The 12,068-nt window shown below is 34.9% G+C and overlaps 1 protein-coding gene across 1 annotated transcript; it reads left to right on the top strand.

Moving 5' to 3' along the window:
• The first annotated feature begins 7,784 nt into the window (after positions 1 to 7,784).
• On the top strand, positions 7,785 to 10,768 carry LOC107808600 (zinc finger protein 4). Its single transcript, XM_016633120.2, has 2 exons — positions 7,785 to 8,369; positions 9,738 to 10,768. Exon 2 carries the CDS (start codon positions 9,783 to 9,785, stop codon positions 10,530 to 10,532), a length of 750 nt encoding a protein of 249 aa, XP_016488606.1. The 5' UTR covers positions 7,785 to 8,369; positions 9,738 to 9,782; the 3' UTR covers positions 10,533 to 10,768.
• Positions 10,769 to 12,068: the final 1,300 nt, after the last annotated feature.

The raw sequence follows: 12,068 nt of genomic DNA, 5'->3' as shown, positions 1-12,068 counted from the left end.
TACAGAGAGTTGGGTGCAAAAGTTGATTTGTCGGTTGAGTTGAACTGTGATATCAAAGCAGCAATTCAAATTGCTGCAAATTTCATGAACGAACGAAACACATAGAAATAGATCTGCACTTTATCACAGAAAGGATTCATCAAGGAATTGTGAAGACAAGATATGTGATGTTAAAAGATCAAGAGGCTGACTTATTCACTAAAGCTCTGGGAAGAACACGATATGAGTATTTGATGAACAAGCTAGGAGTGCTCAACTTGTTAGCACCATCTAGTTTGAGGAGGAGTATTGAAGGAAAGAGGAGCACGTGAGTGGCATATGCACGTGTCAGTTAGTTATAACTAATTTCCGAAACAATTAGTTAGTTTAGCTCTTCTCTGTTAATTAGTTAGAAGATACTAATTTAGTTGTATATATAGTTGATCTAGCGGTATAAATAAGTCAAGTTTTCAGAAATGAAATTCATTTTCCTCTCATCCGTAGATTGAGAGTTTCTCCTGGAACCTTCGATTCTTCCATTGTTGATCTAGCTAAGCTCACCTCTAATCTTCATTACATTGATTAAGAAACATAGCACGAATTCCTTGAATTTCATACATGCCTTGATAAAACTAATATATATATGACAGGCATTATGGACAAAAGGAACAATGACACTTAATGAATGGCATATCATGATTATTAATAACAATTTGAAATATCTAGAAGGACTTGACCAATTATATATTCTATTTATTCTTATCCACTTTAGTTTGATTCCCAATTTTTACACTTTCTTATTCAAGTAGAATTGAAGTTTAAGTTAATGCAGTCCAAATATAACTCACTTCAAACAAGATTATTATATTTCGTGTAATAAAGACACAAACACTGGTTGATGAGTCCAACTAAAGCGTTTACAACACATTTAATGCCAGGGTTTACAATCAATCTCCTTTTGTTTTCGTTTTCCAAAAAAAAATCAACAAAAGTAGTATATTGGACCAAACAAAAGTTGCTATATCCGATCTTTTTCCTTCTTCTTTTATAGTATGACATACTTAAAAAGGAACGGAAAAGCAAACGTATTAACCTTTCTTTTCGTTCCTTATTTTCATAACAAAGCAAATACTTATATTTCAAAGTAATTGCTTGATGCCAGAAAATATTGTATTTGTTTTTCAAATCATAGGAACATAAACCTAGCTATCAGTTCAATATATAGTACTAAAAAGGTTTCTAATTATTGTGATATATGACCACTTTAACTTTATCACAAGAAATATAAACTTCTCAACCTAGGAATGGAAATGAGCACATATTGTTTGAATGGAATCTGCAAAATTCTTAAGAGAGGGTTCACACAACTTTAAAGAGTGGTTTGTGGTCCATGCCTCTTGTCTGGCTGCATTGTGGCTTGTTGCCATCAAATATGGTATGTTGTCACATGGCCTAAATGAATGTTACTTCACATTTATGAACTGGACCTTGTAGCCCCCAAACCCTCGCACATAAAAAAAACAAAAAAAATAAAAAAATTCATATCAGTATTAAAAGAAGAAATTAGAAAGAAAATTAAAACAATTATGCAACCCAGAGTGTGGCTCAACGGCCATGAGAGGGGTTAGGAGTGGCAAACGGTCGGGTCGGATATGGTTCGGGCCGAAAACGGGTAATAAAAATGGATAGGTTATCTGACCCGATCCATATTTAATACGAATAAAAAACGGGTTAACCGGTGGATACTTTTTGAATATGATCACTTTTGGGAGAAGTTCTAGTCTCCCAAACTTGAGGAACCCACAATTTGAGGTTTTACAAATATAAAAGTTAAATTCATTGATTATCCATTGGTTATTCATTTTCTAAATGAATAAAATGGTTCTTATCCATATTTGACCCGTTTTTAAAAAGTTTATTATCCAACCTATTTTTAGCGAATAATATAGATGGTTAACTATTTTCTCTTAACCATTTTGCCATCACGAAGAGCGGTTGTGGGCTAACTCAAATTGGTAAGCTATTAGGTGGAGGGTCCAAACCTTAGCAATAAAATAATACCCTCTTTCCCCTATTCCCTTCCTCTTCCTGATGTAATTAAAAAAGCTGCTATTAGAATAGAGACTAAGGTTCAAACTGTAACATACATAAAATAAAACGTACCACGTTTTCTTCTCACTTACCTAAATATTGATAGGTTTTTAATCTAAAAAAATAATTCGGAAATAAAGTTCTCTCGTAAATTTGAGTTCACTAACATTTCAAACTATATTATTTTGGATGGAGGAAATAAAAAGCTTTTAAAAGAGAAATTGCAAATCTTTTGAAGTTCTCCATAGGGGAGTAGTGCAAATTTTGTACTACTTCTCGGAAACTTCTAATCAATTTTAGAAAAGCTTTGTTAAATCCGTGACGACGAAATGTGCCACTTTATGTAATAACTGATTTGGTGTGGTCGCATTGTTACCTTATCTTTTTCTCTCAATCTCACCCTTCGTTATTATTAAATAATTTTATTTTATCATTTACCCTACCTTTCTAATAATAATTTTACCCTGTATCATAATTTGTCTTTATAATATTACAAGTTTATCCCTTCTTTATATTGCTAGCGTGTGATATCATGAAACGATGGCAAACAATACAATCTATCCAAATATTATATTTATCAAACGATATAGTATAATATAATACAGTATGATACGATTATGCCTCTATCAAGTTTGATTTTACATGTTTCATCACCTTTTAAGAAAAAACAAAAGAAAAAAAAAGATATATTTTCTCTGAATTAGTTATTTTTTTTATTCTCACCCGTATCCAATCGGCCCGAACTACGTGGGTTTGATTCTCACCGGATGTGAGATACGTAGGCAACCCTCATCGGGTCCAACCCCCTTTTTTGCTAAAATAGCCAAAAACCAATAAATAAATAAAAAACGTGTCAAAATTTTAATTTTTGTCATAAATAAGTCGGGCGGTATCCAACCTCCCCTTTTGCTAAAAAATAGCCAAAAAAAATATGTCAAATTTTATTTTTGTCATAAAGAAGTCGGGTGACGCTGTTTTATCAAGACATAGCCGAATGTTCCAGTCGCCACTTGGGAGATTTAGGGTGTCTCAATTCACTAATTTTAATCCCGAATCGAGGAAAAGAATGACTCTGTATTACAGTCTGCGCACCAGAAATCCGGATAAGGAATTCTGTTAACCCGGGAGAAGGTGTTAGGCATTCCCGAATTCCGTGGTTCTAGCACGGTCGCTCAACTGTCATATTTGGCTTGATTATCTGATTTTATATAAATATGAACTCATGTGCAAGTTTTATCTTTTTACCGCTGGTGTCCCAAGTCACCAATTTTAATCCCGAATCGAGGAAAAGAATGAGTCTGTATTACAGTCTACGCACCAGAAATCCGGATAAGGAATTCTGTTAACCCGGGAGAAGGTGTTAGGCATTCCCGAATTTCGTGGTTCTAGCACGGTCGCTCAACTGTCATATTTGGCTTGATTATCTAATTTTATATAAATATGAACTCATGTGCAAGTTTTATCTTTTTACCGCTTTCATAATTATTATTATTATTATTACAAGAATGTGAACATTGTTTAAAACATGTCTTTGGATTACGTCACATGAAATGCACCCGCAATCCGGAACACATTTTACTCAATATTTTGGGATTTGGATTTGGGTCGCAAAAATGCGCACCCGTGTTTAAGAATACAATCAACTATAACAAAAGTATGCCTCTGTTCTATTATTAACAATATAGGAAAATATATTGGTTGTCTTGCCCATAGAACATAGGCATACATTTCAGTCTTTACATTTCAGAGTTGAAGTTGGGAGCCCGCCCATAGAACAGAGGCATACATTTGAGTCTTTACATTTCAGAGTTGAAGTTGGGAGCCCGCCCATAGAACAGAGGCATACATTTCAGTCTTTACATTTCAAGTGTTGAAGTTGGGAGCCTGCCCATATAACAGAGGAATATATTTCAGTCTTTTCATTTCAAGTGTTGAAGTTGGGAGCCCGCCCATAGAACAGAGGCATACATTTCAGTCTTTACATTTCAGAGTTGAAGTTGGGAGCCCGCCCATATAACAGAGGAATACATTTCAGTCTTTTAATTTCAAGTGTTGAAGTTGGGAGCCCGCCCATAGAACAGAGGCATACATTTCAGTCTTTACATTTCAGAGTTGAAGTTGGGAGCCCGCTCATAGAACAGAGGCATACATTCAGTCTTTAATTTCAAGTGTTGAAGTTGGGAGCCTGCCCATAGAACAGAGGCATACATTCAGTCTTTAATTTCAAGTGTTGAAGTTGGAAGCCCGCCCATAGAACAGAGGCATACATTCAATCTTTACATTTCAAGTGTTGAAGTTGGGAGCCCGCCCATATAACAGAGGAATACATTTAAGTCTTTTCATTTCAAGTGTTGAAGTTGGGAGCCCGCCCATAGAACAGAGGTATACATTCAGTCTTTTCATTTCAAGCGTTGAAGTTGGGAGCCCGCCCATATAACAGAGGAATACATTCAGCATTAATTTTCAAGTATTGAAGTTGGGAGCCCGCCCATACAACAGAGGCATACATTTCAAGATCAAGTCATAGGACAATAAAACAGAGGGTTACAACAGGAATCCCCAGCAGGAAACAATAAAAATCCCCAGCATCAGGAAGCAGAAGGTTGCAACAAGAGGTCCCAGCACAAACTCAAGTGCATGTGTCAAAAGGTAGAAAAACATCGGAAGAAAAGCACCGTAAGAAATGCAAGCAAACAAGAAAGCAAGGCAACAAGAACCAATTGCAGTCTAGCCTAGCTTCTTGTTTTCTTTTAAGCACGGTGTAACAAGGAGATCGGTAAGCAGTGGTAATAGCATGCAACAACAGTAACATTGTAGTTCGACGGTAGTCCCAGCTACCAAAACTTCCCGAACTATTGACATGATTCCTGTTTAGCCCAGGATATGTAGGAAACCTTTGAAGCAAAGGTTCGGTCAAATCTTTTTCAAAAAAAAAAATGCTTCACACGGAGTACTCAGATGGGCAAAAAACGCTCGCTTTATCTTTGCACGAAAACCCTTCGTGTCTTCGGGCAAAGAGGGGCAGCTGTAAGCACGTGATTTTTGCCCTATATGAGAATTACTCCCAAAAAATTCAAAAAATAAAATAATTTTCCTTGGTGTGCAATTTTGTGATATTTTGAATAATTATTTGTATTTGTCTGTGCATGTTTATTTGCTAAATTAATAAAAAATACAAAAATATATCGCATTTTGCATGTAGGATTTAATTCTACAATTTGTTAGTAATTAAGTTTGTTTACAAAAAAATAAAAATTTACAAAAATAGGCATCGTTTGCATTTTTAGCATTTAATGTCCAAATATACAATTTTATGCTTAATTATTACTTAATTGTGTGTTAATTGTTATTTGGAGTTAATTTGCGCTTTTATAACTTAATTTAGTTCTTAATAATAGTTTAAGTATTTTTATAATTTAGTTTTAGAAAAATAAAAGAAGAAAAGAGAGCAAAATATAAAGAAAGTCGGAATTGGGCCTCTTCTTCGATTTCAAGCCACAGGCCCAAAAAATAGCTCAATCTTCCCAAACGACCCAGTCCATTTCGAACTGGGTCGACCCAGTCCATAACCCAACACCCTTATTATCTTACAAACAAAAAAAAAAAAAAAAACCCTAAAAAATACTAACCCATCTGTTTCTAATTGATTTGTTAAAGTTGTGATATAGTTGTTTAATATAAGCTGCGTCTTCGTCGTCGACCCATCGCCATGGCCATAACACCATGTTTGTTGCTTCTTCTTGTTGCCTCTGCGTCGTCCATGGCTTCCCGAACTGCTGTTCCATTTTTTCCATAGCTGCTGAACGCAGCAGCAGTAGACGACCAGCTGCTTCCTCCGCCTTCGTTGTCGTTGCTGCTGCTCGAACTTGCTTCAGCTGCGCAAGGCTGCGGCTCCAGCTCCCCGTCGTTGCTGCTGCCGCTCCAGCTCCTCGCCATTGCTGCTGGCTGCAAGCTTCTGCTTCACGCTGCTTCTCCTTCCCCGCAGACGACGCCATGGCTACTGTCACTGCTGCTCGCGTTTCATGGCCGGCTGCGGGCTGTTTCATCTTCTCTTCGTCTTCGTCGTCATTTGTTCGAGCTTCGGTCGAGTCTCGTCAAAACAGTCCCCACCTAGTCGAGTTCGTCGTTGGTTAGTACGTATTTCGTTTCAATCCGGTGAGTAGATTTTGAGTTTTATTTTGTCCATATTTCGTTTTTATATTTTTTCGAAGTAAAAGTCGATAAATGTTCGAGCTTTGCTTTGTTTGTCTATCGTTTGAATTAATTTTTAGTTTGTTCATGTGTTTTGATTGAATTAATTTTCAGATTTTAAATGGAAGTTTAATTAGTTATTTTTCATGTTTATTTCATGTTTGTATTATTGTTTAGGTAAATATTTGTTAGTCTAATGTTGGTGAGATACAAATTGAAGTTTAATTAATTGTTTCTTCAATTTGTTTCATGTGTTTATGTATTTTTAGAGATTGTTAATATTGTTAAGTTCAAGCTTAAGTTCATAATTGTTTCTTCGTCGATCTTGTTATTTGTCTAAAAGAATTTAGTTGTGTTAAGGGAAATATATTGATTTAATCGTTTGAATCCATCATGTTTGTTGTTTAAAATAGATTTCATTCATGTTCATACTTTGTTTGTTTGATCTTGAATCCGAAATTTGTATAGCTTGAATTCTTGTTTACCATTTATGATTATTTCTTGAAATTATCTCATAATCTTGTTTAAAGTTTAATATAAGAATTGTTTGTTGTAATGTTGTTAGAGTTGATTTTAAGTTCAATATTATTGAATTTAGAAATCTAAATATACTTGTTTGATTGTTGTTTTTGAATCTGAAAATAGATTTGTTTGTTGCTAAAAATATTGTTCAATCAAATTTTAGTTGTTCTTTGTTGTTCAATTTGTGTTCATATGATTTGTTGTTGAAATATTGTTGAAATCATGTTCATGTGATTTGTTGTTTAAATTTGTGTAGAAATTGGTCATATTGGCTATATTTTGGTTGAGTGTGATTAATTGATTTGTTATAGTTGACTCTTTATTGGTCATATTGGGCCTGTGGCTTGAAATCGAAGAAGAGGCCCAATTCCGACTTTCTTTATATTTTGCTCTCTTTTCTTCTTTTATTTTTCTAAAACTAAATTATAAAAATACTTAAACTATTATTAAGAACTAAATTAAGTTATAAAAGCGCAAATTAACTCCAAATAACAATTAATGCACAATTAATTTAAAAAATTCCTTGCACCCCCGCGGGGCTGTAAAAAGGAGGTGTGACACATTATGAAACGATACGTAACAACCATCCAAATAAGCTGTTACTTAAACCTCCTAAAAGTATGTTATACATGAGGAATAGAAACTATCAAGATTTTTAGTCCGGTGATACCAATTCTCTCCTCCACCCTACTATTCCCAAAAAAAATAAAAAAATAAATATAAAGATAGAAGAGGACAGAGGTGGGGGATGGGGGATGTTATGGGTTTCCATTCAAGTGGCTGAAAGGCCAGTTTTAGAGGTAGAATGAGAAAAGTGAAGAAAAGAATCTTACGCCCCTTTTAACTCGTTAGTAGGATTCAGTTTTCTTCTTTCTTTTAGTGGGGACTTGTACTCCTATTGTCCACTTTATTTTTCTATACTATACTCTGTTCACCCCACCCACCCCCACCCTCTTTCCTTCGTCTTATTGTTAAATGCTCCTTTTTTAGCTATGCTTTATGAGCAACAAAAATAGTGTATGGTTATCTTTGTGCTTCCCTTCCTCACTTAGCCAGCATGTTTGGCCAATTTTTTTTTTCGTTAAAAGTATTTTTTTTTTTTGTTAAAAGTAGGTGTTTGGCCAAGCTTTTGGAAGGAAAAAAAATATTTTTGAGGAGAAGCAAAAGTAGTTTTGGAGAAACAGAAAAAAGTAGTTTCTCTTCAAAAACACTTTTTTAATAAGTATTTTTGAGAAAAATATACTTAGAAACAATTTTTTAAAGTATTGCCAAATACTAATTGCTACTCAAAAATACTTTTTAAATTAATTAGCGCACTTTTTTTAAAAATACTTTTGAGAAAAGTATTTGTTAGAATAAGTTTATTTTAGAAGTTTCGCGAACTCTTGTGTAGCTGCTTTCTTTTCTGACTTGCTCTGACGTCCCACCACTTCTTTTCTCTCTCTCTCTGTCTAATGATCTTATCTCCATCTTTTTTCTGTTATCTCTTATATTCTTCCCTCACCATATTTAGTAAAAACTAAAATACCTTCAACTCTGTCTGTCATGTCACTACTACTACTCTAGCTCAACCTTCTAAGTTTAAGGTATGCTATTCCACTTCTTTTTCCAGCTCTCTTTCTTGAAAATGATCTAACAGTTGTGGTTGTGTCTAATTGTTTTGGGTTTTATATCAATAGTATTAGTATTATTTGTTTGTAAAATTTTGAACTTTGTGTGCTTTTCTGGATGTGTAAGTGCTGCTTCTAGTTTGTAGTTTGGTTTTTGTTTATGTGATTTAATTATTTGGGATCTTTAGAGTTTTAGTATGTTAACCACTATTAGTAGCTTCCAGCTTGTTTTTTTTCTTTTACTATAAGCAAGGTATGGGTGCAATTCTGTTTTTAGCAATATCCAATAAAAGGGAAATATGAATTACACTGGACTACTGTGTTTTTTTTTTCTTTCTTTAAATTCCTTTTGTACCTAATTTTGAACTCTGATACAGTTATCTTGAGCTTATTATATGTATTCGATTAGATCCAACCCAAAGGAAAACAAACTTGGTTGGATTGAACAAGTCAATTCAGACAGTAAAGGTTTTGCATGTTAATCTCTGAAATTTCCTTAGCCTTTCTGAAGATATCTAGTCAAGAATAGAAGGTTTTAAATTCTTTCTTTGTATTATCAATTACCCTATTGTTTTAAGAAAAAACCTGTAGAAATTTTCCGATTTACATTGAGCATCAAAAGAGAATAATCTAGTCAAATTATGTCCTCCTGTTGCTTCTTTGCTCTTCTTCCCAGTATTGTTTATTTTATTTTTTTAAATATTCAAAAACAAAGAAAAGAAAAGCCCCAAGAATGCCATCATAATTTAGACCTGATCTCATTAGTCAACACAAATTCTGGGATGTCGTGTTTTATTCTTGTGCCTGCTACTAGACCTCCAACTTGGCTTAAATCTCCAAGAAGATGAGGAGTTGTTATTCTTAAAACAACAAATTTACAAAGTGTTGTCCATCTAATTTCTTGAGTAGCACAAAGCAAGTGGATATAGTGTAGCTTAGTGATTCTTTTTCATTGAGTTGTTTTGTTTGTCCGAGCATGGAACCTGATCACGTTATATATAATCCAGAATACCTTGCAAATACTCTCTTGTATGCAACTATGAACTCCACTCAGACTAATGTGTGATATGAGCATACATAATCACTTTCCTGTTTAATCAGTGAATTGATAATCTAACAAAGAGATTGATGAGCTTTATGCATCCTTTTCTAGTAAAGGAGCTAATGACCTATAAGATATATAAACTTCCTAGTGAACTGTAGCTCATATTATTCATGTGCTGATTGCTGATTTATATGATTTCATTTTAGACTTTTAAGCTTTTATTGTTCATACCTTTATACTTGTAGGCAGGGGAGAGTATTTTGTCATTCAGAATATCATTTACTTCACTCTACCTGCAGGTTAATCAAGGACCGGAAGTCGTCATCAAATCTTTTGCAAGCAACATGAAGTCCCCAAATTTCAATCTTGAATCGGAAGACGAGTCTGAAGTCAGCAGCAGCCAAGTTGCCTCCTCCAACATTTCCGCCCAAGAAATCTCTCCTGATCCTTATAAGGACAGCACTACTAATTCATCCTGTCTGACTAACTCCCTTAATCTTCAGCAGGAGTCAAAACCAGTTACTCTTGACTTGACTCTTGGCTTCAACAGCAGTGATGCCGAGGTGAAGGAACATGCTGAGACTGGAAGTGAAGTAGTGCCGCATCCTCCAGCTGCACCGGTATCAAGGATCTTCTCATGCAATTTTTGTAGGCGCAAGTTTTATAGTTCGCAGGCTTTGGGAGGACATCAGAATGCACATAAGAGGGAGAGGACTCTGGCAAAGAGGGCAATGCGGATGGGAATGCTATCAGAGAGGTATGCTAGCTTGGCATCGCTGCCCCTTCACGGGTCTGCATATCGATCTCTTGGCATTGAAGCTCATGCGTCTATGCACCAGCGAGCCTCACAACAAGAAAGGCATATGCATGCTATTAGAGGCGGGGCAAGATTTGAACAGGGCTATTTCGGGTTGCCAGTATACATGGAGGATGATGAAGTGGAGATGTTTTGGCCTGGTAGTTTCCGCCAAGTTGAGGGAGTTGGTGGCAATGTGGGGTTCAACTCAGGTCAGAGTTCCAATATTAATTTTGTAGCAATGGCTCCACCACCTAGGACAGATTCATCATTACCTGATCTTAATTTGAAACTGTGACACTCTTCATTTCACATTTCTATATCTATTTTTCAGTGTCCCGCTTCTTTTCCAAAATGCACGGTTAAATTCGCGCTGTATTGTACAGGGAGATAAATGTCTTAGATTGATTTGAGCTTTCAACTTTACCGCGTTAGACTGTTGTCTTCCTGAAATGTGCTTAATTCATTACGTTGTTTATAAAATTGTACAAGATTATAAGGAAATTTCACATTTTTGGAACACTGTTGATTTCATCTATTCTTTCTGTATATCCTTACTTTCATGTGTGTTCTTAAGGATTGTTCAAAATGGACCCTAAGGGTTGCAACTACCCATGGTAGTGGCTGGTCAACCAAATTTTGTAGAAACTTCAGAGTCTATACTGTATTTTTCACTTTTATTTTATTTAGTATGATGATATGAGTTGAACTTAAATGAAGAAGTGATGATTTATATAGCCGACCCTAATTTGTTTGAATATGAGGCGTAGTTGTTGTTGTTGTTGTTCAGGGTCAGTACAGCTTTTAGCCAAGAATTACACCTACAGCTTTTGAATTACATATAGTATACACCTAGAAAAACATTGGTAAAAGTTTACAGAAAAATAAAGCAAGAGAGCTACTTTCTTCGGCATAAAGCATGTAAACCAGTTGCCTTTGCATCCACTTCAGCAACACTATAATTCTTCTTCGACTTCTGGATTTGTTCTTAAACCCATTTGTCCTTTCTACTTTGGATGCGATAGTTTCTCCACAAATGTAAATTCGAAAATCCGTGCACGTATGGTTGAAATTACAAAAAGGACAAAGCTGACTGATTGAGTTTTACTTATATGAGATCTTTAACGTAATCGGTTGCGCTATGGGCCTTGAGCGATTCGAGAACACCAGTTTGTTAAGTAAATTTTTACTCTCCATTCACTTGTACTTGTTCACAATGAACTTCGCACACCCTTAAGAAATAATAGATTAAATGCATATTTTACAGCAGTATCCATAATAATGATAGTATTTTGAGAAGTCTTGGAAAATGATTTGTGAAATGAGTAATTAATGATAAGGGTAAAATATGAAAAAAAATTGGTTTTCTTTTGATTTGCTAAAATTGACAAATAAAAGTGAAAATATATTTTTAGTATAGTGGACAAGTAAAAATGAACGGAGGGAATATAAAATTAATAGGTTAAAGAGTATAATATTCTCTCGGTTTCAATTTATGTGAACTTATTTCCTTTTGGCCAAATAGGTGTACGACCCCTTAAACTTGGCTCTAGTTTTCATTTTGACACTTTAACTTAACGCATTTCCTATTGAACACTTCGACTGTATTTTGTCTATACGTATTAAACACAAAACATGACCGAGCTGTAAAAACTTAAGTGCGTGTTTTTAAACGCTTCCAGTGTGGAATAAGTTACAAATAAAATGCTGACAAGTGTTTATTTCTCTAGGTCAGATAAAAAATCGACCCATTTTACTTTACCCCCATTTTGTTTTGCCTCACTTAATCGATTTTTCACCCAAATCCCTTTTTCATAACCTAATAAACCATAAT

This window comes from Nicotiana tabacum, chromosome 18 (genome assembly GCF_000715075.1).
Source record: "Nicotiana tabacum cultivar K326 chromosome 18, ASM71507v2, whole genome shotgun sequence".
Lineage (NCBI taxonomy): Eukaryota > Viridiplantae > Streptophyta > Magnoliopsida > Solanales > Solanaceae > Nicotiana > Nicotiana tabacum.
The sequence above is the reverse complement of the archived record's forward strand: the minus strand, read 5'-3'. Positions and strand labels throughout refer to the sequence as shown.

What these genes read in the sequence shown, in the direction of transcription:
- LOC107808600 (XM_016633120.2), top strand. Translation starts at nt 9,783, where the DNA reads ATGAAGTCCCCAAATTTCAATCTTGAATCGGAAGACGAGTCTGAAGTC.